The 27,349-nt window shown below is 42.3% G+C and overlaps 4 protein-coding genes across 5 annotated transcripts in view; 3 read left to right on the top strand and 1 right to left on the bottom strand.

The window, feature by feature from the left end:
- Positions 1–800: 800 nt before the first annotated feature.
- hip1r (huntingtin interacting protein 1 related) lies at positions 801–16,779 on the bottom strand. Its single transcript, XM_031875256.1, has 38 exons — positions 16,645–16,779; positions 16,330–16,431; positions 15,528–15,616; positions 14,680–14,769; positions 13,062–13,245; positions 11,982–12,920; positions 11,652–11,715; positions 11,031–11,173; positions 10,889–10,945; positions 9,936–10,016; positions 9,774–9,850; positions 9,629–9,690; positions 8,980–9,120; positions 8,829–8,886; positions 8,665–8,740; positions 8,233–8,370; positions 8,048–8,140; positions 7,797–7,980; positions 7,178–7,266; positions 6,989–7,105; positions 6,775–6,876; positions 6,328–6,522; positions 6,062–6,172; positions 5,779–5,973; positions 5,538–5,685; positions 5,269–5,355; positions 4,892–4,999; positions 4,655–4,791; positions 4,165–4,275; positions 4,009–4,067; positions 3,893–3,923; positions 3,723–3,785; positions 3,459–3,559; positions 3,235–3,340; positions 2,406–2,529; positions 2,248–2,309; positions 1,178–1,909; positions 801–1,086 (listed from the first exon to the last, which is right to left on the bottom strand). The coding sequence occupies exons 6-38, from the start codon at positions 12,060–12,062 to the stop codon at positions 1,051–1,053; spliced, it is 3,969 nt and encodes a 1,322-aa protein (XP_031731116.1). The 5' UTR covers positions 12,063–12,920; positions 13,062–13,245; positions 14,680–14,769; positions 15,528–15,616; positions 16,330–16,431; positions 16,645–16,779; the 3' UTR covers positions 801–1,050.
- A 2,393-nt stretch (positions 16,780–19,172) lies between these two features.
- Positions 19,173–23,953, top strand: denr (density-regulated protein). 2 transcript variants are annotated; one of them, XM_031875259.1, is made up of 8 exons: positions 19,173–19,337; positions 20,176–20,288; positions 20,823–20,842; positions 21,162–21,246; positions 22,088–22,168; positions 22,510–22,626; positions 22,729–22,868; positions 23,614–23,953. In XM_031875259.1, the coding sequence occupies exons 2-8, from the start codon at positions 20,186–20,188 to the stop codon at positions 23,656–23,658; spliced, it is 591 nt and encodes a 196-aa protein (XP_031731119.1). In that variant the 5' UTR covers positions 19,173–19,337; positions 20,176–20,185; the 3' UTR covers positions 23,659–23,953. The 2 variants fall into 2 exon arrangements, with proteins under 2 accessions (XP_031731119.1, XP_031731118.1); XM_031875258.1 differs by having other exon boundaries at positions 22,079–22,168.
- Positions 23,954–24,051: 98 nt separating this feature from the next.
- Positions 24,052–25,935, top strand: LOC116398715 (hydroxycarboxylic acid receptor 3-like). Its single transcript, XM_031875257.1, has one exon. It carries the CDS (start codon positions 24,351–24,353, stop codon positions 25,341–25,343), a length of 993 nt encoding a protein of 330 aa, XP_031731117.1. The 5' UTR covers positions 24,052–24,350; the 3' UTR covers positions 25,344–25,935.
- A 742-nt stretch (positions 25,936–26,677) lies between these two features.
- clip1b (CAP-GLY domain containing linker protein 1b) overlaps positions 26,678–27,349 on the top strand; it is a 24,892-nt gene continuing 24,220 nt past the window's right edge. The window contains exon 1 of the mRNA XM_031875149.1: positions 26,678–26,836. The gene's annotated coding sequence lies outside the window, so the exon portion shown is untranslated. The remainder of the gene's footprint in view (positions 26,837–27,349) is intronic.

The raw sequence follows: 27,349 nt of genomic DNA, 5'->3' as shown, positions 1-27,349 counted from the left end.
AAATAAACTTAAACCAAATCCATTACCTTATGTTTTGGCAAAATCTAGACTTAAAAACGTGATTACATTCATTTAGATTGTGCATTTAGGGTAGTGTATATTCTTAATTAAAGCTGAGGCCAGCCAGGTTGGAGCACTCCTTGGTTCATGGGTCTCTGGGCTTACTTTTTATATTATATTAATAGTGTTTTATGTATTTTTTTACTTTCAAATTATGATGCAGAACATACATTGTGAATAAAAAGCATATAAATTAAAGTGTTAATCCGAAATGGAGCATTTCACCAGTGAACAGACTACTGAAGATAATAAAACATAATAAAACATGTGACTAATCTCCAAACATGGAGTCAACATATCAGATGTTTTACTTTTATTTTGAAGGTAATATATATCTAGTTCCGGTATCTATCTGTCTTGCCTTCCTCTAACTTGACGCAGCTCCACTTTGGTCCCGATGGGAGATCAGCGGCTACTTCCATAGTGGTGAGATTGCAGTTTGCAGTGCGCATGACAGAAATAGCAGACGGATGAGGTCGCTGTCACGCGGTAATACAGCGTGAAGAGACCTTCACTGGTCTGAAGGAAGTAGTGGAGTATAAAGTACAATATGTACGTCTGAGATATAGTACAGTAGAAAGTACAATATGTACCTCTGAGATGTAGTGAAGTAAAACATCTTACCTCTTGTCTCATAACTCAATGAGTTTCTGACTGAAACTATGTGGATCATGTGACAAATATTTAAAACCTTGCACATCAGAAATCAGATGAAACAAACCGCTGCATTCTGCCTCAGATTATTTTATGATTTTTAATAAATCAACTCGGTATACGACAACAATCAGTAACATAATATAAGCTTCAGCATGATTACAAAAATAATTTTGGACATTTAACTATAAAAGTTTCTCTTCAGCTCCTATAATCTTTTATATGTACAGAGCCAGAAATAAGGCCAGATTAAAATCAGTGATTTTAAGTTTTATGAGTATATTTATATTTCCAGAGATTTTTAAGTAAAATGTCAGATTCTTCTTCAGTCCGGCTTCAAGATTCCCCAGTTCCAGTTTCACCGCGTTTGAACTGCAATAAAGAAGAAAAGACTCATTTATACAAACTTCATCTTATTAATAACATATATGATGGTGAACATCCAGCATCTTCAGCCGCTCACCGCATTCTTCAGTAGGTTTCCAGATTTGGTGAAGATGTTGGATCTCCTCGAGGCCGGTTTGATGGTCTCGGCGTTGTTCTGCATTGGCGGCGTCTTCGTCTGGGGCAGAGACGGTGACTGAGGCCGAGAGAGGCTGGGCGAGGAAGTCTGAGGTGTTAAGTAAGTTTGGGTCGGGTTTGGTGTGTAGGACTGAGATGGTGTGTAGGTCTGAGCCAGGGTGGAAGTCTGGGTAGGGGTGTAGGTTTGAGACGGGGTGTAGGTCTGTGAAGGGATGGAGATCTGGGTAGGGGTGTAGGTTTGAGAAGGTGTGGAAGTCTGGGTAGGGGTGTAGGTCTGTGATGGGATGGAAGTCTGGGTAGGGGTGTAGGTCTGTGATGGGATGGAAGTCTGGGTAGGGGTGTAGGTCTGAGACGGGGTGTAGGCGTTGGTCGGTGTGACGGTGTTGGTCGGTGTGAAGGACTGAGGCTGTGTCTGAGCCGGTGCGAAGGGATTGGTCGATGCAAAGCTCTGGGTGTTCAGGTACGGCTGCGTCGGTGAGAAGGACTGTGAGGAGTCCAGCAGGGTGGGCGGCGGTGGCGGAGGGAAGCTGTCGTCTCCGCCGTCAGCAGCGGCGGTTGCGGTTGCGTCGTCGGCTGCAACACCGGAGGCGTCGAGCTCGTAGTGCCTCTTCCTCAGCTCCCCCAGACGGACTCGCTCCCGCTCCAGCTGGCTCTCCAGCTGCAGCACCTTCACCTGAGAAGATCCAGAGGACACAACGACGTCAGCTGCTTTCAATCAACAGAAAATACCATCGATGGAGGAAGTATATTCAGATCCTTTACTGAAGGAAACATATTAGAATTACATTGTAAGTAAAAGTCCTGCATTGAAAACGTCACTTAAAGTTACGATAAGGAACTTTTGTTTGGTGTTGATTCTGGCGCCCCCTGTGGACTAAAGTGGTAGTGTCTCTGAGCACCAGACTCCCTTCAGAAAACCTCATTTTACTGCAGCAGGTCTGACAGTCTGCCCCTCTCAGTCCTGGTTCTGGTTCTCCAGACGATTAAATGTCGGGGACTTGAACGCCTCACCTGAGCTTCCATCTCCTCTGTTTTCAGTTTGATCAGAGACAAGCCGGAGAAGTCCATCGCACCTGTGAAGACATCACGGAGTTAAAGCTTTCAACCGCTATTTGATGGACGGCCATTAAACTGTGCAGCATGAAACGGAGTGACAGGACTTCTCTCACCTTGGTCAGAGATCTGCAGCTGCCCGTATTTGGTGGAGGTGACGACCACGGCCGCCATGTCGTTGACGTGACGCGAGGCCTGCTTCAGCGTGTGCAGCTTCTTGTTGCCGCGGTCGGACTTCACCTGAAACGATAGAATTTAATGACGCTCCAAAAGAGAGGGTAGTCAGCACTTCTCGACAACAAAAACAAATACCTTGGACCAATTACAAGAAATATAACATTTATTCAAACCTGAATCCATCTACGCAGATTTTAAAGATATCTGACTCCAGCTCAAAAGAATGGAGGTAAATGGAAATGTTTCATCAATCACGAGAGGAACAGGAAGTGTGAAGGTATGTCTGGTTTGTAATTTGGGTGATTCAAGCTGCTCAAATACAAGTTTGTCTACACAGACGTGCTTTAATTTTTAGGACTTCCGTCAAATTTTTACTTTTTAATGAAATACTGGATAATTTGACCTCTTCTACCTCTCCTTTGAGACTTGAACAGCTGTGACCCAGAAGACGACCAGGTCTAAGTAGTTTAGGACCAGATCTGAGCAGTTTAAGACCAGACTCTGGGTAGTTTAAGACCAGATCACGTTGGTGGAACTGGTAACAATTCTTAAATGTCACAACTTTTTTTTGGAAGAGGCCACAAGCCATTATCATAGCATACGTTTTAATGTAAAATCTGAATTTAAAAAGTCACCTGTAACCACAGCTCTCAAATAAATGCAGTGGAGTGAAAAGTACAAAATTTCTCTCTAAAATGTAGCGTCGCATAAAGTCCCATGAAATGTAAAAATACTCCAGTAAAGTACTTCACAGTTTGTAGTTCGTACCTTCGAGGCAGCGACTAGTTGAGCCGTGCTCGCTGCGATCTCGTGAGAACAGGCGATGAGCTCCTCGTACGTTCCCTTTTCACCCACGACGCGGTCGGCCGAGTCTCTGACAGCAAAGAGGTGAAGCACAACTTCATGATGTGGTTTGATATTCAGGACGTGTAAACAACACTAGGTGTGTGTGTGTGTGTGTGTGTGTGTGTGTGTGTGTGTTGGACACTTACAGCAGCTGAGTGGCGCCCCAGCCCACAGCTTTAGAGGCAGAGATGAGGCCTTCTGTCCAGCGAGAGTTTTTGGCATAAAATTCTGTGACGGACGCTGCTCCCTAGAGAAAGAACGATTACACGTGTGTCAGTAAACGCAGCACGTGGTCGTTTAGTGAATGAATCAAACTGAAACTGTAAAAGAGCTTTAATGTGGCGCTCTTGAACGTGTCTTGATTCCTAGAAGTTTGATTAATACAGAACCCGGAGAAGATGCTGACTCACCCTGCCTCCTTCCACGATGTCTTTCTGCAGGTCAGTCGACGCCGTCACCAGCATGTGAACGGCCTGCAGAGGAAAGAACCAGAGCAGAAGAGACACCGAGTTGACAAACAAACAATGAACCACAGAAGTTCACAGAAATGTATTTTTTAAATAGTAGACAGACTTCTCACCTTCATCAGGTCTGAACAGGATCCCAGGATGCTGAGATGAAACAGAAGAAAAACAGATTTCAGGAAAGAAAAAGAATGGGAGAAGCTGAAACTGTTTCATGGAGCATTCGTCTCACCTCTGGTTCACCTCCAGCTTCACGCCAGTAGTTTCTCTCCTTGCCTGATTTAGAATCTCCTGAGAAACAGACATTTAAAACAGAAACGTGAAGCATCACTCGGTGTGTGTGTGTGTGTGTGTGTGTGTGTGTGTGGACTTTGTTAGGCGTCCTTACGTCCATTCGCAGCACCGCCTCTTCGATGGCCGTCGACGTAGCGATCATCTCTTTGTCCACCATGGCTCCCAGCTCCTCTTTCAGAACATCCTGTCCTTTTGGACGCAGATCCTAAAAATAAATAAATATAAAACACAAATATGAAAATGCATTATACAGTTTAAGTACACATGAACCGTGGAAAATAAATAAAGCTCAAAAAGCCAGACTAACGAGGTGTAATACAATAAATAATTACAAAGATAAACAAATAAAGCTCAATTTATAGGGCAGACTCTAAAGGTAACGTACAATAAATTGTAAATAAAGCTAAATTAAAAGCCAGACTAAAAAGGTAACATATACTATTTAATTAAATATAAAGATAAATAAATAAAGCAGAATTAAAAACCAGACGAAAAAAGTTAATATACAATAAATAATCCAAAAGATTACTAAATAAAGTATGTTTACAGAGGAACCATCATTCTCAGGTGGAAACGCGTCTCACCTGTCCCAGAGCGAGGATGCGCTGGACGGTGTAGCGCACGGCGGAGGGATCTGCTCTCTGTAAAGTGGCCTGAAGCTTCAGATCCTTCAAGTACTGGAGGCAGTGATTCGCACAATCCCGACAGCTGTCGGTCAAACCTGGAGGAGACAAAGACACGGGAGCGTCTTACGGTTTGTGCATCGTGTGTTTATTAGTTTATGTTTATATATTCTAACAGTGTGAGCGTGCGTCTCTTACGGTCGGCCTGGTCGGTGGGAGCAGAGTGAGATGTTGCCGATCCGTTCACGATCGTGTCGGCAGCGAGATGAGAGAACTGAGTGACGGCCCTCAACAAACCGCTGGCATCTACAAACAACCAAACAACAGAGGAGAGGAGATGGAACGCAGTACATTTAGTGTACTTCACTCCATCTCAGAGGTACATATTGTAGTTTTTACTGTACTACACCTCAGAGGTACATATTGTACTTTTTACTTCACTACATTAGTCTGACAGCGTTGCTTTTCAGATGACAGTCCTGTCCTGAATACTTCCTCCTTCACAGTAGAGGAGCAGTAAATACACTCGTCATCTAAACATAAACTTTACGTCTGAACCTGAACACTCTGCTCACCGTTCGTGTTTCCCAGATAGACCACGTGGCTCTGCTGCATTTTGTCGATGGAACTCAGAGTGATTTCAGCTCGATTCACCAAATACTCTGAAACACAAAAGGAGAACTGGTGAGAGGAACACAGTTACTATAATGTAATATATGTCTTCATAACAAACGTTATAAAGAGTTGTCAGGTTAACGTTATTAGGACGAACTTCATTTATTGTATATATGTGTATAAATAAGTATTATGCACTGTATCTCTGTATACATGCACAGGTCTTTACCAGGTGAGCTGATGCAGCCGACGTGTACGGGGTCGTCCAGTTTGGCCACAGCGTCCAGTATGATGCCCTCGGCCTCCACCACAGCACACTGCAGCAGGCAGAACTGCTCCTCCTGCAGCTTCTTGGAAAGCTCTCCTTCACGGCAGGCCTGATGTACCACACACACACATATACATCAGTAACTAACGCTTCACTGTGCAGGTTGTGTGTGTGTGTGTGTGTGTGTGTGTGCGTGCAGCACCTGTTGCTGCAGCTGAGCGTGGAGGCTTCCCAGCTCCATGCTGCTCCTCTGCCTCTCCTGCTCCAGGGAGCTCTGGTGGAGCTGAGCTTGCTGCCTGAGGGAGTTCAGCTCGGCCTCCTGGTCCCTCATGGAGCGCAGCAGCACCTCCCTCTCCGCCTGCAGCCCCGCGAGAGAGCTGCTGAGCTGGGTGCCGCTCTGAGGATTAAAACATGGATCAATTAAGTTTTTTTTTTCTCCCAACACGTAGACGATGTGAGAAAAGGAACTAGAAATAATTTCCCACCATTTCTTTGCTCTGCAGGGCGTTGTTTGCGCGGTTCAACTCTGCCCGCGTCGAGTCCAGCTCTCGTCTCAGCCTGTCGATCTCCAACTTCTGCTCTGCGTTGATGGCAAGCTTTTGGAAAGAAAAGTTGTATTATGTACGGGCAAACACTTTACATAAGACATAAACAGGAAAAAGAAACACAAGACACTTACATAGGACTTAAAGCGGTGCTTGAAATGAACAAATGAACAAATAAGTGCTGGTCCTCAGTCAGGGGTCCATACCTGCTGCTGTAGCTGAGCTCTCAGGGCCTCCAGATCTCGGAGGAGCCGGTCTCTGTCCTGGTCCATGGAGCCCTGCTGCTGCTGGGCCTGCTGCCTCAGCGAGGACAGCTCCGCGTCTCTCTCTCTGGCCGAGTGCAGCATCGCATCGCGCTCCGCCTGCAGGGCCGCCAGGCTGCTGCTCGCCTGAGATCCCTCCTGAAGGAGACAGAAACATGGAAGTCATCAAATCAAGCCTCTAGATAAGAGGACCCACTTTTCTGTGGGTTGTAAGTAAAAGGGTTATAATTGTAAAAGCCAAAAAGGGAGTTAAACTTTGGCCTGATGGAGGGTTTGTTAGAAAGCTCTACCGAGTAAAGCTCTTCTTCTTGGTGTGTTTCCTGATTTCCAACACAAATACTAAGCTTTGACTAACAGTGTGTCCTCTTGTTGTTTTACATTCAGCCTCACCATCACTTTATTGTCCAGAGTGCCGCGGACGTGAGCCAGCTGTGCTCTTTGCTCCAGCAGCTCTTTGTTCAGGCGCTGAACCTCCTGCTGCTGCTGATTCATCTGACCGGCAGAGGAGACACCTGATCAACACTCACGACGGCACAAGAAGAGTTCCTCTGGTGGAAACAAAAAGATGACATCAGGAGGTGTTATCGCCGTCAGAAGTTCTCACCGTGTTTCTGTTCTGCTGTCGGAGATTTTCCAGCTCATTTTCCAGCTGCTGTTTGTTTCTCAGCCAATCGTCTTGACCGTGTTTTGCACCCGAGAGCAGCTTCACTGTTTCTGCGTTCTGCACAAACACAAGGCCTTTAATAAGAGAACAGTTTGACATGTTGAGATATATACGCGTATTCTCTCTTACCTTCTTCATGAGGTCGGCGTGGCTGGTGATCAGCTCTGCGTGTCTCTCTTTGAGTTGAGTGAAGCGAAGCTCCGCTGCCTGAGCTCTGGCTGGTGAAGACGATGAAGAGGAGACACAGAAAGAATCAATTAACAAAAACAAAAGGTTCAGAGGTTTTAATGGAGCACAGTAACAGATTTATAAATGAATCAATCAGTCTAAACCTCAATGTTGAGGTTTGGACTAAAGAAACATTGTGAAGGTGTCACTTTAGACTTTAATTGTGACGCATTTCTCACTATATTTAACCACCAAACAATCAATCAATCGATTAATGGAGAAAATAATCAGCAGATTACATTAATTAGATGAGATACATTAATGCAAAATTGTTTTATGCTGTGGGAGTTATTATTTCTTTATTTTTTAAAAAGTTGGTGTCTTTAAATTTCCGGATTGTTTTTCTGTTGTTTCGTTTTTCTGTTGAACGTCTTGTGCTTCGTTGTGTTTTCTTTGTCTTCTAACATCTGAGGACCATGTTTCACTTAAACGTGTTATGTATTTTGTCTCTTTGTCTGATAATCCATGAATCAGTGGAATGTATCATATATATGAATCACTGATATATCTGTTAACTCACTGTCTGCCTCCTTGAACCCGATATGAGCCCCGACGTTGGAGACGTTGGCGCTCCTCAAAGCCTCCACCTCCATCCGCATGTGCTCCTTTTCCAGCATGGCCATCTGCTTGTGGGTGCGCTGCTCCTCCACCTCGGCCTCCAGGCGGTTCACCTGAGCCCTCAACTCAGTGACACACCTCTGAGCCTGAGGAAAGAACAGGCGATCAAACCCGGGACGTCTCGCGGCTACGTGTGGTGAGTCTGTCCTTTACCTCAGTCTTGAGGAGCTGCAGCTCTGGTTTCAGCACCTCCAGCTCTCTCTTCAGACTCTCGTTCTCTGTGCCCCTCTGATCCACTGAATAGTACTGCCATGGAGATAATGAAACGTCAGCCGTGAGACCAGAAAAACAGCTGGTAAAACATGAACGTTAATCATGTTTTTTTGAGTTGCACGTACCTGCGGCATCGGTGACGCTGATCTGAACTCTGGTTGCGTCTCCACTTCCTCTTCGTCATGACGCTCCTCGTTGGACATCAACACCACCGGCTTTTTATATTCACCCAAGGCAGCGGCGCGGAGGAAGTTTGGAGGAGCCTGAGTAACAAACACAATACACGTGCATGACGGACAGTGGTGGGATATACAGTAAACAAGTACATTTACTCCAGTACGGCACTAAAGTACATATTTGAGGTACTTTTATGCCGCTTCATACTTCAACTTCATCTCAGAGGTAATATATTTCTGACTCCACTAAATATTTTACAGCTTCAGTATTTTTTGATGAATTGTATTTATTTTGTAAATAATCAAACTGTGCAACAGTTTAAACATATTGACAACTTCACACAAATGAAACGTACGTGTGGAAACATTGAGGATACTCACATCGGGGAGATCTGGGATCTGGATGACACTTTTAAAGAACTCCATTTCTCTGGCTCGGTCGAAGAACTGAGTGAGGCTGAAGAAAGGAAGCGAGACGGTCACGAACAGAACCAATAAGAGATATGAAAGCGTGTTTATGCCTCATGACAATACTGACACTATACCTGACAAATAGATCACGGAACCGCTCTCGATGTCCAAGAAGAACATCCGGAGCAATGCCTAAAAACCAGAGGATATCATTGTTGTGATTTAATAAAACATATAAACAAATAATATATAATTCCTTGACATTGACATTTCCATGTGACTCACGGCTGTGAAGTTTGAACATCAGCAGGACAGAGAAGTGGTAGAGGAAGCTGCAGTCCAGTATGAGAGGAATCAGAGGAGTCAGTCGGCACCGTCCAGCTGGAGTCGTGGATTTGGCTCCGTTGGCGTCCAGCTGACGCAGAACTTTAAACACGAAAAACACACAAACAAATGCAAATTAAAGGAGAAGTCTGGTGGCGTTCTATATCTTTATTGTTGTCGCTAAATCCCATAACAGGAGTGTGCATCAAAGCCTGATGTCTCTTCTTCCTCTGAGCCATAGACCTCCATTAAAAACACTGTTCCTCCATCACCATGAACCCACTGTAGTTTATTTAGACTCCATCACACATACAATCTGGATTCATCCGCCACAGGGAATAGTCCCAAACAAATGCACTATTTCTTCATGTTTGTTTGTTTGAAACCAGCTGTTTGAGGAGATTATTTATCTCTTTGTAAATTAAACTATTTATTTATGAGACATGTTTAAAGAGCACATCTTCAGCAGCTAAATTGAGAGCACTGAGAGACAGACTAGCACGCTGTTGGTTTTGGTCTTTTCAATAACAGAAATATAGAATATTACTCGCTTCCATCCAACGCTTTCAAGACAGTTTTGCTATCGTATAATAAAAAGAAAACACGTCACCTGTGTCCTCCATCTTCAGCCCAGCGTCCCAATAATCCATCAGTTCCTGTGTCATATCTAACCTGCAATAACATTAAAACCACATTTATGAATCGTCTTTAATGAGAAACACCGAGTCCGGGATAGTCGTGGACAGAAAACATACAATTTGTTCACGTCGTTTCCCGTTTCCCTCTCCAACGTCTCGTCGCTGGCCTCCAGGTTGCCCGGGATCATCTTGTGCTGTGGATTCATTTTATCATCATCATCATTCCGAGTTCGTCACATATCGTTGTATGAACCATAAAACCAAATATTCATGTGCTACCTTTGCATGGAATTCCATTTTGAGGCAGAGGAACTTGGCAGACAAGGCAACAATGTGGCCGTATCGATCATGCAAGTTTCCCTGCAACACAAATCCAAAGTTGTCATCGATACAAATTAGAAAGATAAAATACACATTAAATAAAATTCCCCTAGTTGAAGATCAGGACCACGCTGCATTATTTAAAAGAGCTGTAAAAGAAGACACTTATTTGATAAGTCTAGCATTCAATATTTCACATATTTTAATTTATTTAAATATATAATATTTATATATTTACCAGTGGGGGAAGTACTGTTTTTTTTGTTTTTCTTTTATCTATTTCAAGCTGCGTTTTACTTCTACTCCATTTAATTTCAAAAGGATGAAAATAATAGTTTCAGAAGGAAGTTTCGGTACTTTATGCTTCACGAGTACCGATTACTTTTCGATTAAGATTTTACATTTTAAAACCAAACAATTCTTTAAAGATTAAACCAGTTCTTACAACAGGGCTCCTTGTCATGTTGTTGTTCCATCAAAGAGACATTTATACCAAAACCTCTCACATGGATTTCACTTATAAAACTGGAAAAAAAATGATCCATTATCTGACAAAAAAAGATAAAACTTGAGAAAAGTCAGAAAAGCAAATCAGATGAATGTACCAGAACTCAGTTTCTTCTTCTTCTCTCTCACATTAATCGTCTCCTGACTCCTCAGGATTATCTGGTGACCCTTTGGAGAGCCCGGCCCTTAGGTTGGGAACCACTGGCCTAAATTAGCTGACTGTGTATAAAGTAGTTAAAAGTAGCTCTTCGGTATTATCTAAGACATTTTAGTGGACAATGAGTACTTTTACTGATGATACTTTACATATATTTTGCTGGTGATACTTTCACTTTACTTTTACTTGTATTTTTTACAGTGTTGGATTGGTGCCACTAAGCACTCCTTCCACCTCTGCTACTCACCCAGAGAATGCCCATATCTTTAACATTTCTGCAGTATCGGTGAGAATCTCTGACAGCCTGCAGATGGAACAGAGAGGAGGCAGATTACAAAGAGAGGACAAAGAAGAAACAGATGGAGGAGGACGTCCGGATTCAAACCCACGTTTCTGTGTCCGCCTCTGAGCACTTTGTGCAGCAGGTAGCAGAACTTCCAGCTGATCATGGAGTTGCTGGACAGAGGCAGGTTGAGGGTGTAGGACCAGAAGGTGGAGGCTCCACCCTCCTTATGTGTTCCCATGATGATGTCGTCAAAGCTGTCAAGGAAACTCCAAAATACTGACGCACAAACTAGATGTGATAACAATTAGATGTGTGTTTCTACATCTAATAAAGAAAGAGTTTGGATTTTAGCAGCTAGTGGCCGCCACTTTAGTCCAGACTGAAATACCTCCACAACTGCACGATGGATTGCCTTGAAAGTTTGTACAGAAATGCATGTCCTCCAGAGGATGAACCTTGATTACTTTGGTGATCCTGTGACTTTACCTCTAGTTCCACCGTGAGATTCATATTTGTGGTCCAGAGTGACATATCTTGATTACATTTCAACAGATTGCCATGAAATTTCGTACAGACATTCAAGGTTCCCAGAGGATGAACCTTAAATACTTTGGTGATCCTCTGACTTTTCCCTCTTTGCTCAGAGTACAGCCCAACAGAGTAGATTACTTGATGTAATTTGTCAGTAAATGATCAAAGTTGCTGTTGAAGGTAAAAAGGATACTGCGCACATATTTCTCTTTCGGCGGTGTCTCACCGGAGACCAGAGTTTTGCTGATGCTGTGGAGCTGAGAGAAAAGAGACTCAACTCAGTTCAAACAATTCAACTTTCAACATCAGGCTTTTATTAAGATAAAAACAAAAACACTAAGATGGATTTATCACAGCCAAGAGAGCAGACGTTTATTAAAGCAAACTTATGAAAACGTTTACAATATTTCCACTGAAATATTCAAAATGTTTAGTTTTTTTGACGGTTTGAGCTTCACAGAGTTTCTGGTAGGGCGTCTTCTCCGCGGTATTAAAGTTAGATTTATAATAAAAACCTTCTTACCTGTTGTTTACTGAACTGCTCTTTCTCGGCAGCCAAAGCTTTTTCCGTCTTATTGTCGGTTTTGTTCTTGGTTTTGCTCATGTTGTCCCTGAAACACCACGCACACTAAAAGTCTATGAATCCACACAGAGGTCCAGCTCCGGGGTTCAGCTCCTCGTCTGTGCTCTCGTGCCTGGTTAAAATAATAATAGGTGCGCAAGACGCTCCGCGCGCATGTCCCCAAAAGATTCCCCCTTGAGTTCACCTCTTCAGATTAAAACATCGCAGTTTTTCTAAAAACTAAACTGACATCCAGGTAAACAAAGCCGTTTCTCTTGCGCGTAAAAGCTCTCCAACTGCGTAAAAACGGGCACTTTTAAAAGAAAACTCGCCAAAATGAGTGCATTAATTCACAGGCAATAAAACATCAATGACATGCTTTTTACATATAAATATTTTTTTAATCAAAAGTAATGATCAGGTTCTAAAATGTAAAAACTATTGAGAGCCATCGACGTTTCCTCTTGAGTCACCGGGTGAATCTGGAGGCAGTGAAACTGGAAAGACAATGAGACACACCACTCAACAGCCCTGTAGGACTGGTTTCACGTCTCACCCACTCCACACAATACAGCCTTTAACAATCTGAAACACGCTTTAAAAAAACACATGTGTACATAAAGAAGTATGCAGTGGCACCGAAGATTAAGGGAATAAAAAGCTACAAATTCACGACATGACAGTATGTTTATCACTTCATTTCCCTGAGGGACAGTTCAACCTCTGGCTGTGTGCACACAGCTTCTGTTGTAGCACTGATTTGAATAACTGACTCTGAATTAAATGCTTAACAGTTAGTTACATGAAGTCCCTTCAATAAATACTGAAGTTCAGTAAATGTCAAGCTGTCCAGGTGGCTGACTTTAGAAGAGGGCAGGCTTTGGGTGGAGTGTCGCTGGTCTGTTGGATGAAAACAAAATACAAATAAAGCTGTTATGTCTTAACACACCCAAACTACAAGGAGGAGCAGGTCAAAGGAGCGTTTTACACCCTCGATGCCACGCCTCATGAATACAAACCGGCATCGTGAGACTCCTCTACCTTGGCTGGCTGGTGATGGTGGAGAAACGTCTGGCACTTCTGGGAGTAAAGGGGGGTCGGCGACCCCACAGCTCATAGTAGGAACACTGTGAGAGAGTACAGAGCCGCTGTGCTCTAAACCCACGAGCCGGCTGGACTCATCCAACAGCTGCTGCAGAGAACAGCTGGACAGCGGATCATCACCCTGGAGAGAGATTTTAATTTTAATTTACATATGAGCCTTAAAATGTAGCATTCTGGTGTACTCTGAGAAGAAAATGAAGTGATAAGACATTTACTTTAAGCAAAACTTATTACTAATTAATTATTCAGTTATTAATCAGTATTTCAGCGCTATTATTAATATTAACCTTTATTTAGACAAAATCCATAGAGACCGAGGTCTCATTTTCAAAAGTTTTAGTCAAATAAAAACAAAGACAGCAGGAGTAGTGAGAACCATCGCCTGTACAAATAAAGTGATTCGTTTTCATTGAACCCTGTTACTGTATGACTTCATATTAACTTCCACTGTTACTGTACAGCTGGTAGAATTGTGGCCTATCTTCTATTTGCAATTAATATGCATTCAATCCAGTTCAATTATTTAAATGAAAATGATAATCTACTCTGGGTAAAGTAGCTTATCAAGAGTAAAATAATAGCTGTGATCACACCTCTGCATTAGCAACCCGCTGAAATGAAGGTGCAGACACCTTAACCCTCTCAGTACTTCAGGGTTCTTGAGAGCAACGTGGGACTGTTGGGACTGTTGGTGCACTGGCTGTGGTCATCACAGTGAACAGTGAGATGAGAGGACATGTGAGCCCTTGTTGCTGTAGTTCATCTCCTTGGAGCAGAGGCTGCATTTAGCATACCCTGCCTTATCAATGTATTTAAAACACTGTGACAGCAGGAAGCTGTACTCACGTCTGTTTAGACCTCCACCTTTATCCAGGCCCATCTCCACCTTTATCCAGGCCCAGCTCCACTCACATCTCAGCCCTGCGTCAAGCTGCGCTACACACAGCATCCTCTCCCTGGAGCTCTTTGACCTCATCATCTCATCAGTATCTGGGCCTCATGTTTTGTGGTCATGAAAGTTATTCTGACCACGAAATCATCCTCATTCTACTCTGAGTTAAAAAAACAACCTGCAACCAGATGCGCCGGTGTTCCGGTTTAACGTTAATGAGTGACCGCGTGAACTGAACCGGAACACGGGGGGGCTGCATGTTTCAGCAAGTCTGAATGGTAACGTAACATAACGTAACTTTAACGGAGGGAAAGACGCTGTAGACATCCGAACGCTGATTGGCCAGACTCGACACATCAAAGATGTTCTATTGTGAAGATCACGACATCACCTTTTCTCCTCTGAGAAACGCTGGCACGGATCTACACGATCCACGTGGATGATATATTTTTGATTCCAAACGGTGAATTTCACCGAAAAGTGACAAGTTTGCAGGTATGAAAGGAGGACAAACAACTGTAGACCCGACAAGATTCATGTCAACACTTTGCTGCAATTTAATACATGAACAAAGAGTGTGTGCCTCCAGTGTCTACAGCCAAAATATGAAACCCTCGACTACATCATGCATCCACTTTTCTTCTCCGTGTGTCCCCTCTTCACCTGTCGGGTGTCGCCTGACCGCTCTTCTCCCTCAGGGTCTCACAGGTTCAGCTGCAGAAGCTGCAGTTCATTCCTCTGATTCTCACACACCTGCAGAGCACAGGAACAGATTTATGTATTTACATTTCAGAGCGTCAGATACAAACAGCCTTACACTTATAAGTCACAGTGAAACTGCAGTTCTTTATCTTTTGTAATGTGACGTATAGCCCAATATATATATATAGAACAACCCAATATGTGGGCGATGTAAAGACACGAGATGGATCGAAATAAAAATCTATGTATTTATTTAATGTTGATGTTGAATATTAAGGATTATATTGCTCTACTATACTATATATATAATGTTAAACTATATTACAACATTTCCCTTTATACTATAGCATAAATCCCATAATGATACTTAATATATGATGTCATTATGTTTCATTATACTTCTATATTAATACAGACAAACACTTAGTATCATTACTTTCAACATATTTACACAAAGACTTGCTGACTTTGCTCCTACTATTGATGTTTAAAAGCCCTTCTAGTGATATAATGTAAGAAGCGTGACTACACACACACTTTGTGTGGTTGAAGTGAGTAATGGACGTGACGGTGACACAGAACAGAGGCGAGAGTCTGAGGAACGCTGTCGAACCAGAAAGACGCCTCAGAGCGAGCAGCCGGAATGAGGAAATGACGAATTCTCTGAACTGTAATCGAACAACTGAAGAAGTGTTTCTGTTACAGAATATTTTGTCTGTTTCTGGCTGCTGAGGGAAAGTGTTTTTGTTGTATACGACTCTTTTCTTGTAAACATCCCTCTGTGAGACTTCACATGTGAGACAGTGTACCTGTTGTAAGCAGCACAGCTCCGACACGGTGCGGTCCTGTTTGGAGCGAGCCAGCTCCAGCAGCTCGTCTCTCCAGCTGTTTCCCTCCCCTGGTGGCAGACATCAAAGCGCTGCTCTTATCTCAGCGGCAACATTTCATTTTCAGGCTGAAAAACTCAGCGACTGCACGGATCAAAATCAAGAGACTGCAGAGATAAGATTGTACACGATTCTTAAGACAAACACGGTCATCTTCACCGCACGCACACACACACACACACACACACACACACTGCAGCGATCACTCTGTCTTGTCGTGTGGCTCTTTCATTAATAATAAAATGACAGATGTTTTGTTTCCAGCTTCTCAAACGTGAGGATTTCTGCTTTTTAGACTAAATCATTAATTCATGGCTACAGCCCTCATATCATTTAAATGATGAGTATCTTTTATAGGGCTGAATTCTGTTGAGTTTGCCATCAATAAAATGTGTTTTGTTGATTTTTCGCAGTGTTTATATCTCTTTGTTTAACCAGCAAAGGACCAAGTTAGAAGCACCACGAAGAATATTAAACATAGAGGTTAAAAAACTTAAAATAAGATAAAATATACAGAGAAATATGAAGGATCACAAAGCTGATTCAAAAAGATAAAGTAAAATAACATCAGTAGACATACAAGAAAAATTAAAAAGCAGGATGCAGTGGATGAATAAAATCCTGAAACAGATGAAGACAATAGATACTTATATTTCAACCAAATAAATCATTTACAAACACTGGCAGCTTGAGAGAGGACTCGTCGTGCTGCACTTCAATGTACCTGCTGAAGCCAGATCTCTACGAAGCAGCTGGAGCTCCTGTTTGAGACGGATGATCTCTTCTCTCCGAGTGCTGCTCTGTGTTACCTGCTGCTGCAGCTCCTCTGCACCCGCAGGACAGACACAAATACAGGGACTCAGGAGTGATTACAAGCTTCATATATTAGTAAATGAACAGAACATGAACAGCCAAGTCTTTAGATGATTGATTTCAAACAAAAAATGTCCATTTTCAGTTTCTCAAATGTGCAGATTTGCTTCTTTTTTGTCACATGTAAGAGTCAGCTGAATATAGTTTGAAGATGTCACTGGTGTACCTTTAAGGTGAGCGATCTCGTATCTTCTGGACTCTCTGTGGCGGCGTTTCTTTTCCCGCGAGCGACTCTCCGCTACCGTCGTCTCCAGATCTCCGAGGCGCCTCGTGAGGTCGACCACGTGACCAGAGACCTCGGTCACATCTTCGTCCTGATGGGGGACAAAATAAAAGTCCCAGGATATCAGAAACCATACAAGACACAAAACTATCATATATTTATGGAAGATACAAAGAAGTAATAGTACCTTGAGTTTGAGCATGGAGCTCAGTTCCTCCTCCCTGACCTGCAGAGAGCCGACTTGAGTGGACAAAGCCACGACGGTGGAGTTCAGACTCTGGTTCTTCTCCTAAGAGACACAACAGAAACTTAACCCTGAAGGCAGAGATACTGAGACTGTTTTCTACAACAAAGATATTACAAGCTTATGTTCCCCCAAACACACAATTCTTATTGTCAACAAATCCCATGAAAAGACCAAAACCAACTATCATAGCAACCAGCATTGTGTGGCTTTTATTTTCCTTTAAATTTTAGCTTATTTTTGACTGCGTGTATCAAAGTGTAAACATAGAATACCACCAGCCTTATCCTTTAACTACCACCAAGACGATAATCTGATAAATCTGATAAATGTACCTCTGGTTAATCAAAACACCAGCTCTACATCTGTCTTATTTCCACACAATACAGTGAATATAAATGTGTATTTATGTTTTAATTGTACCTCAAAGTCTTGACATTTCTGGCTGATATTCTGCTGCTTCTGTTCGAGCTCACAGAGCTGCTGTTGAGCTGAGCTGAGCTCCTTCTGGACCTCCTCCTTCCTGGTCTCCACCTCCCACACACGTTTAGTCATGACTTGGATCACCTCGTTGCGTTTCTGCAACTCCTCTGCACAAACAATCACAGAAAATGATGTTCTGAACATTGATTGATGAACAAACACGAATGAATTAAACATATATTGATGATTTATCATTCAACATAGTTTGAAGTCTTGATGCTAAAAGCTAGAAATAGTAAAGGAGGACTGGATCTGTATCAAATCAGAGAAGATATCCTTGTGTCCTCACCATCCAGACGGGCACACCACTGCTCCAGGGAGAGCACCCTCTGGCGGTCTTGTTCCCAGGCGTGAAGCTGCTTATGATGGAAGGCCGCCATGGCGTTCAGCTCCCTGTCCCTGTCCTTCAGCTCGGCCATCAGCAGCTGGAGCTCCCTCCTCTGCCTCTGGATGATGGAGCCAATCGGGTCGTTTTCAGGGGACTTTTGCAAAGCACACAGAGAGAGAGAGAGAGAGAGAGAGAGAGAGGCACGTGAAGCTAACGTCACCATAACCCAGCCTGTTTATAATATTTCCAAAAAGTAGTTTGAGTGCACAGCTCTCTGACTCTCGTGTGTCATGGTGGAGCTTGTAAGCCTGCACATGAACTCCAAGATACATTATAAACAAGGAACCTGAAGTCCCTCGGGGCTAAATTTAATCCCACCTCGGTGTCCTGCAAGCTGGGGGGACAGAGTGTCCGCTTTTTATTTAGTCTTTCAAGAGAAATGTCACTGACCTTTTTAACTGGAGTGCTGTGCCATAAGTCAGCTGAAGTGTCTGAAAGTCAAAGAGGATGTTGGATGGTTGAAACCTTCTCTAATATGTTTCAAACACAGGACTTTAACAGGGTTGTTGTTTGTTTGTTTACCTTTTGACCAGAACCCGGCTGAGGCTCTTCCACTTGATGGTGACAGTCTTTTCCCTTCGTCCATCATATAACAGCTACAAACTAATATCCCAATTCCTTCGTGTTGTTGCTCCAGTAAATTAGGCTCAATAACTTGAGCGCTTGTGTAAGTTAGCTGCACGCTTCAATATCGTTTGCTGAATATATGTATGTGGAAAACGTAAACGGCTAGTTAGCTAACGTTAGTTTCGTGGACAGTTTAACTTTTGAACGTAAACAAGTAAAGTGGGACTAGACGATGACGTTACGTGTGTTAGTCCTCCGGTCGCCAGGGGGCGCTGCTGCGCATCGGCCACTTAACGACAACAAAAACATGTATCGAGAAAACTTAATGGCTAGCTAGCTAACGTTAGCTTCTAGGACAGTTTAACTTTTTAAACGAGTAAATTGTGACAACGAGGATTGGACGATGCCAACGTTCATCCATTTGTTTGTTTTTCAACAATATTTTAAAATTAATTTTAAAAGTAAAAATGTATAGAACTAATGTATTATGAGGGCCTCTATAATTTCTTGCTTCGTCACATGAACGTCTAATTCATTAAAATATATTTTTTTTATTCCTTGCTTAGAACACTCAACCGGGAAAGGCCACAATATGCTGTTAAAAATAGATTTTTTTCTCCAATTAATAATATTTAGTCATAAATACATTCTGTGCTCTTTTGCAGAAACGTTAAAATAAATGTTTTTATTTTATTTATTTGGAACATTTTTATCAAACAGGTGAAGTGTCGTGTGTTCGTCCTCCGGTCGCCAGGGGGCGCTGCTGCGCGTCGGCGCTGCGCATCAGCCAGTTAACGACAACTAAAAACAAGAAGCGCCACTAGGCGTGCTCAAAGTACGCCAACTAAACCTTATATTCAATAAGGATGGTTTTCTAAAAGTCAAAACTAACGATAATAATAATGCGAGTGGATTCACCGACGGGACATCAATTTTAAGAGTATATTTCGCAGGGTACGTAACTCTTCTTCTGTGTCTTTATTCCGGTTGTTTTAACAGCAGTTAGCTCGTGCAGTTAACAGTGCGTTAGCTTATGTAGCTTCAGCATGCTAAGCTAAAGCCCCACTGACGGTGACAGCTGGGTGAGTCAACGGTTAACCTGATGAATGAAGCAAAATAAACTCGGGGATATATTTACAAACAAGGCACAGTTGTGTTTCCATTGTGATAGTGTTTACGGTACCTGTGATATTTAAATAATAGACATTACAACACGTGTTTTTAGCTAAGCGATGTAATTAATGTAACAGCCGCATGTGTTAGCCAGCCAAGCTAGTTCTTGTGCTGACTTCTTCTGATGCTACCAAGCCAACTGTTAGCTAGGTTAGCATGATGAGATATTGGTAGGAGCCTGGTTCACTCATGCCCACAGTAGAGTCTGATAATGACACACATGAAGACATGTTATTACTGGTCTTTAGGTTTAGATGTGGAGCGGAGGCTTGAATCCTGAAGTTATATAATGGTATTATTTACTGCAACCTACAGATTGGTGACTAATTAAAGGAAAATGTACACTATTCATCCACAATATTGTTTAAATGTATAGATAGATAGGTAGGTAGATGGATGGATAGACAGATAGATAGATAGATAGATGTTCAAATGGCTTAAGATCTGACTGGTGACTGTACAGGCTTTAGCATTTTACTCACATTATATTAATGCTCATCAACACATTGGAAGCATCTTTCTCCACTCTTTGATTCAGGTTTTTCCTTTTAATTTGTCCCTTGTCTATATACGTACACTGTGCATACAATTATGTCCTTTATTTCTGTCTTTTATTCAGATAATTTGTGATGGCTACTACTGAGATGGAATCTGGTTCTTTGGGAAGCAAACCAGAACACGTGACCGTTCACCATGACCCAAAGAACCCAGTGAAGGTCCTTTACTGTGGAGGTACAGTATATCAAGCTTCATTTAGTGTGGCATCTCATCATACTGTCTTAGACTCTGACTACATTATAAACTAATTAACTATTTTGTTTATCCTCAGTCAGAAATATGAATCAATTCTACTATTCTTCTTCTCTCAAATGAGAGGATTCTTGCTTTCCTTTGTCAGATATCTTTGTAAACTAAATATTTTTGGTATTTGGACTTCTCTTAAAGACATTTGAAGGCGTCGTGTTTGGCCTTTTTTGAGGATTCATTGACTAATCGATTACCGATTATTGTAATAAATGATGGGCAGAATAATAGTGTTTCTTACAGACTACAATAAGTAGCATCAGCCATACTTTAGCACATATTATTCTGGAATGAATCTTTCTTCTATTCTCATTCTAGTTCTATATACCTCTTATTATTATTATTATTATATATTTTTACTTTTTTCTGTCTTTGTGCTGCTGCAACATCTGAGTTTTCCCTCCGGGGATCATTGGAGGTTTATCTTGTCCTTACAAGTGTTTCTTGTTTGTTTCTTTGCAGTGTGCTCTCTGCCTACGGAGGTACGTTTAAGGATATTCTGTTGTTCACTAAAGCATCTACAAATATCTCATTTGTGATATCAGATTCAGCTTTATTGGCCAAGTACGTGAACACATACAAGGAAGTTGACTCTGGTTTAAAGTTGCTGTCACACAGTAATAAAACAGTTTCCAGGAAAAATAGAATTAAGACATACGGCCTGAAACAAGGACAACAAAGCTGACACATAACAAACGCACACAACCATTATGTACATGCACACAGTGTCTATACACAAGTCAGACTGTATGTTAATCTGTTCTTCACGGTATAACTGAATCTACTCTGTTGTGTCCACAGTACTGTGAGTACATGCCTGAGCCAGCCAAGTGTAGGCAATGGCTTGAGAAGAACTTTCCAGATGTGTTTGCCAGGATGACTGTCGGTGAGTATCATTCAAGATATCAGACGAAGCCTAAGGGTAAATATATTTATGCATTGCTACATGAGAGCAAATGTTGATGTTGTAATATTGTGTTACAGCTTATGTATTGAAATTACAAAACAGTCTGATTGGAAATTAAACTGCTTGTTCGGTCATTTTCCAAAAGGTTCGGAATTATTTATCCTCCACATTTATTACCAGCGTCACACTGTTGCACCGCGTTATGATGTTTACAATGAGTGAACTATTAAACCCAACTCTCCAGGTTTGATTCCATCAAACAGATATTTCCTTTATCGACACATATTCCTAAAAATATATGTAAAAAAAACATATGTGGTGTCTGTGGGAAATCAGAACGACGATTGTCTGAACAGCGAGAGATTTTAATGAGTGACCCACCTGCAGCACAGCAGGTTAAAAACACACTTTCAACTTAGAACCTGGTATTTTATGGTTACTGACTTTATTTCGGTGATGTTCAGCACAAATCCCATTTATTTATATAAAAATGTATATTATCAAAAGTCTTAACCCAAATGTATGAATGCTGTTTAGAGTCTATAAATCTATTGTGTATTCAGAGTGAGAAGCGACTTCATAACGAGGTCAAATCTCTTCGGGTCTAAGGGTCTCTAATGACGTCAGACTGAAATATAAAAACCTCTCTGTGTACTCTGTGTACTGTATGTACTCTGTGTACTGTGGGCTCACGGGTCAGCAGAGAGGCTGGTCTGGTGCTAAAGAGAGAGAGATGGCACTCATCCAAAAGGTGGGAAGCTGTGTTGCCAGATTGGTTTTGATATGTTCCTCTTGTCCCTCTGAACCACTGGTCCGGCAGCGAATGCACCCAATCAGGACCTCGGCTCTGGAGAAGCTCCCCCTGCAGGCGAGGAGGAGGAGAAGAAGAAACAGAAGAGAGGTAGGGACACAAATGTTTCCCTTTTATCTGACCTATTTTTGGATATTGTTGTTTTAGTTATACATGCATCATTCCCTGGTGTCAAAAGAAATTTACTTTTCATGGTTAAACTGCCTCGTTTGAGTTGTGATCCCTCAAAGTTCAGTGCTGGTAGATTTGGTGACGTCTACAAACATTTCCTGGGATTATTTTTGTGTGCAAGTGAAGACAATTTGATTATAGTATCCATGTTTGATTTAATGACTATAAGTTTACTGTTGTCTTTATGTATTTCTAGTTGTTGCATGTTTATAGTGACGTTAGTTTAAGTGTATTAAAGACTTTAATCTGTGTTTTTGAAGGTGGGAGAGGACAGATCAAACAGAAAAAGAAGACTCTTCCTCAGAAAATCACAATAGCAAAAATCCCAAGAGCCAAGAAAAAATACGTGACCAGAGTGTGCGGCATGGCAACATTTGGTAAGAGGTTTCTATTGTCTTCTATTAATCTCACCGTTGCCTGTTTTCCTTCCTCTTCATGCTTTGTTCTTCTCTAACATGGATTCTGTGTCGACTCATCAGACATAGAACTCAAAGAGGCTCAGCGGTTCTTCGCCCAGAAGTTCTCTTGCGGCGCCTCTGTGACAGCGGAGGACGAAATAATCATTCAGGGAGATTTTACAGACGACATCATCGACGTCATCCAGGAGAAGTGGCCCGAGGTGAGCCGGCGGATATTTAAATGGTTCATCTCTTCAGTTCTGTTTGTTTCTGTACTCGTCTCACTGGATGAGGCAGAGCTGTGAATTAGTCCTTTTGCACTGAGTTTGAACCTCTCTGTATCTGCTCAGTTTGTTTATAAATGTAAGATAGTTGGCAGGAGGAGAGGAGGGATCTGGCTCCGATTACTGAGTTCAAATCTGTCCTCACACTTAGAACCTTTTACTTTACTTTGAGGAGTTTGATTTCAGGAGAGGTGAAACTGAGCATGAATATCCTGCTGCTGCACTCGTGTTTATCTCAACTATAGTCTGTGGAAACGATGTCGTCGTGTTTCAAGCTTAAATAATACACCAGTTTGCCCCTTTAAATGTGTTTCAGGGTGAAAGCAGTGACACGAATCGGCCTCGAGCTAAATTAACAGTGACACCGATGTATCCCCTGTGTATTTTATGTTTCTCATATTCTCATATTATTAGTTGTTAACTAATAAGCAACCCAAACAATAGTTGAATCATTTAGTCTGTTTAATGTCGACAAACAAAAAACATCGTGTTTATCTTTAGCTTTCAGCCCCACATCTTTAAATAAGTGTCACCAATGTAAGGTTTCACTTTTAAAAGTGGCTCAATAACAACAAGAGGAAGTAGTCCATGTGTTGGGGACTATTTTCAGCGGCGGGTGAATCCACTTTTTTAGTATTTATACCGACTATTTCTTTACTTGATTGTTGCGTCTGTGTTTTAGGTGGACGATGACAGCATTGATGATCTGGGTGAAGTCAAGAAGTGAAGACCAAATATGCACTTTTACTGAAACGGATGTGACCTGTAACGACGACAACAACCTGGCCAAATGTACACATTAAGTCATTTTATACCTATTTTATTTACTGTTCATAAAAAGCTGCGGACTTGGCCACTCACTTGGCTTCTTTTCTTCTTTTCTCTTTTTTTTTTTTTTTGTTTTTTAGTTATTAATAGCTGCTTTCTCTCGTTCGCCAAAGGTGTGGTATGACGTGAATCCCTCCCAAATGTTCTTCACTCAAGCAAAAACTGTAGGCTAATAAATTTCAGTCTCCTTCGCCTGTACGCTCTTCTTTCCAACTTTGTTTTTCTTTTCTTTTGTGTCTATTTTTCAAAAAAACAAACAAAAGGATTGTGAGGATGAAGTCACCTGCTTTATCTGAGTCACTTAAATGGCCGCAGGTTACTTGTTTTCCAAGTTTCCCCTCGAGTGAACCGTCTCCTCTGCATAATAGTTTTATAATGAAGCCGCCCTCCCCAGACGGATAACATTTACGGTCGTTTCCTCGCTCCTCTGGGTCAACACCGCTTCCCCAAAGATAACGCCGGCTGCACAGATGTTTGTCTGAGGATCGTTCGCATGAGCGCAAACACGACTCCCCACCTCAGCAGTCGGCCGGTACAGAGCGTCTGTGCTGACTTTGTTCAGAGCAGCAGGTCGTTGTTTTTACACCGAAGATGAATCTCTCGACGTCGGACGAGTGCTGCGCCTTCGAGTCTCCCGTCCTGGACCGGGTTTTGCCTCCGATTCTGATCTTGGAGTTCATGTTCGGTCTGATGGGGAACGTGGTCGCCCTGTGGATGTTCGTCTTCCACATGGACATGTGGAAGCCCAACTCGGTGTACCTGACCCACCTGGCCGTGGCCGACTCCATCGTGCTGTTCTGCTTGCCATTCAGAGCCGACTACTACCGGCGTGGGAAGAACTGGCTGCACGGCGACGTCTTGTGTCGCATCCTTCTCTTCCTGCTGGCGGCCAACCGCGCGGCAGGAATCTTCTTCCTCACGGCCGTGGCCGTCGACCGGTACTTCAAGATCGTCCACCCGATGAACCGGATCAACCGAATGGGTCTGGGCTACGCCCTCTGGGTCTCCCTCGGCCTCTGGGCTCTGATTTTTCTCGCCACCGGGTATCTTCTGGCCAACGAGCACTTCTTCTACAACGGCAACCGGACGCAGTGTGAGAGTTTCAACATCTGCATGGGCTTCAGCCCCCTCTCCACCTGGCACAACATCTTCTACGTCACCCAGTTCTTCCTGCCCACCGCCATCGTGGCCTTCTGCACCGTGCGGATCACGTGGCAACTCAGAGTCCGGACTCTGGACAAGAGTGGGAAGATCAAGCGGGCCGTTCAGTTCGTCTCGGCTGTGGCTCTGATTTTCATCACCTGCTTCTTTCCCAGCACGGTGTCACGCATCGCCGTCTGGATCCTCAAGGTGTGGTATGACGAGTGCCGGTACTTCGAGGAGGCCAACCTGGCGTTCTACACCTCTGTGTGCTTCACCTACTTCAACAGCGTCCTCAACCCTGTAGTGTACTACTTCTCCAGCCCGGCCTTCAGCGGCACCTTCAACAAGCTCTTCAATAAACTGCTGAGACGGAGCGGCGACGAAGATCAGACGGATTCAACTAAGAACGCTGTTTCCACTGTTGATGGTAGAAGGCTTTAAATACCTGATAATGAGACTGTAGTGAATGCATCGGGCACGTTAAAGGCCTGGCTACTCATAGAATTACTGTTATCCTGGTTTATAAGTGTAATATAATGTAGGGAAGAGGTTTTAGCCCACCTAAAATAATAATTAGCAGCTAAGTGCTGTGTACTTGTATACATACAACACAAACCCTTGGGAGGGTTTTAATTAGAGCAATTATTTTTAACGATGATAGAAAATTTCAGTTGCACGGTTTCCTCGTCTAATATACACTGCAAATGCTTTTAATGGTAACCATCAGATATGTGATGTGTGTTTTTATCCAGTTCTTTGTTCACATACTTAACATAGTCACTGATTATCTGCTACCAAGTATAATATTTACAGTACAAATCAGTTGAACAGCCAGAAGGAGGTTATAAAGACTTCAGTGTTAAACTGTCGATTAACACACAAACCAAACATGTACTGAGACACCATGCAGGTAATCCCAACCAATAATGTAAGAGCCGTATATTCTTTTATTCTGTGTGCAGATAGATGCATTCCCAATATTTGTGTCCTGTCGAGTTTTGTTTTCGGTAAATAAATATTAGAATAAGCAACAGAAAAATCGCATATTACTGTTTGTGTCATTTTTATTGAACACATGAAATGACACACGAACTTGCAGAGAATACATACATAAAATATACTGTAGTATAAAAAACGATCACAGAGGAGTAAAGACTTCTAAAATCACAAACCTAAATCAGACGAGATACAAAGTATTTCCCAACAAATATTTCTTGCTATATCCGAGTGCTTTTCTTTTTAAAAGTGAAATGTATAAACCGAAGGAGCAACTCTTATTCCACTTCTACAATTAATATATTTATCATAAGATTGATGTCTTAAGTCCTTATTTTACCGAACCATACTAAGTACTTAAGTTGAGATACTAATTCTTCATTCGTGATAATTCATTATTTCGTCAAAACTAGTCGTTATGCTTTTCTATACTAAATAATTATTTTGCTATATTAATTCATTTTGATTTACGATACTATAATTATTTAGGTTTCAGTCATTATTTTGTGAGAACTAGTCATATGCTAAATCCTTATTTCACTATACTAAGTCACTACTTTGCTTTGTAATAATAAATCATTATTTTATACAAAGTCAAATAACATGCCGGATATTTTTCTTTTAGTCACATCGCTTTTTTAATCGGATTGTTTTACTGGTGGACATCGGCCTTTTGATCCGTTTGTGTTCAGTCTTTTTTTCCCGAAATCGTATTTTCGAATATCTTGATCCTCGGATGTCCGAGCTCAGAGCTTGGTCCGCGAAGGCAGCATTGGTCCCAGAGGTGACGTCATGCTGGGGCTGGGCTGGGAGACGGAAGAGCCGCAGGAAAAAAAAAAAAAAAAGAAGAAACATGCGACTAGATGGCTGTTTAAAAGAGACGCTGCACTTCAGCCACGACGTCCTCCACTGAGACTCAGCTCTCCAACAGAGACCAAGTAAGCGTCACACACCTGTCCGCTTCCATGTAAGCGTTAATATCGCCATTACAGGGCGTACATGTTTGCAGAGAGTAGAATGAGCTCATCCCAGACACAACAACACGGGCCAGCATCATCATCATCATCATCATCATCATCTATTGGGCATATTCACAAAGCTGCAGCTATGATTTGTGCTATTAAATGGTTGCTGTCTGATTGTGTGAGGCTAAAGATTAATAAGTGGTGAAGCTGAGATACAGGATGTGGATTTGACAGCTCTGGGTGTGCTTGTTTTGGTCTGGCTGCAGCTTATTGAGGTAATGTTACAGCAGACGAGGCGTCTCATGTTACCTGCGCATTTGCATTGAGATTAGCCTGAAACACTGCAACCCTTCCATAAACTGTTGAGTCTTAACATATGCACTAAGACAAATGAAGACCATAAAATAAAACTTGTTTTTGTTGGATGGAAATCTGAGAAGGTTCCAGCTAAGTTACATATTGGGGTTGGGCACCTGCAGCGCTGTC

The sequence above is a fragment of the Anarrhichthys ocellatus genome, unplaced genomic scaffold (genome assembly GCF_004355925.1).
Source record: "Anarrhichthys ocellatus isolate YVR2014 unplaced genomic scaffold, GSC_Weel_1.0 scaffold87, whole genome shotgun sequence".
Lineage (NCBI taxonomy): Eukaryota > Metazoa > Chordata > Actinopteri > Perciformes > Anarhichadidae > Anarrhichthys > Anarrhichthys ocellatus.
This window is presented reverse-complemented; position numbering and strand designations above follow the sequence as displayed.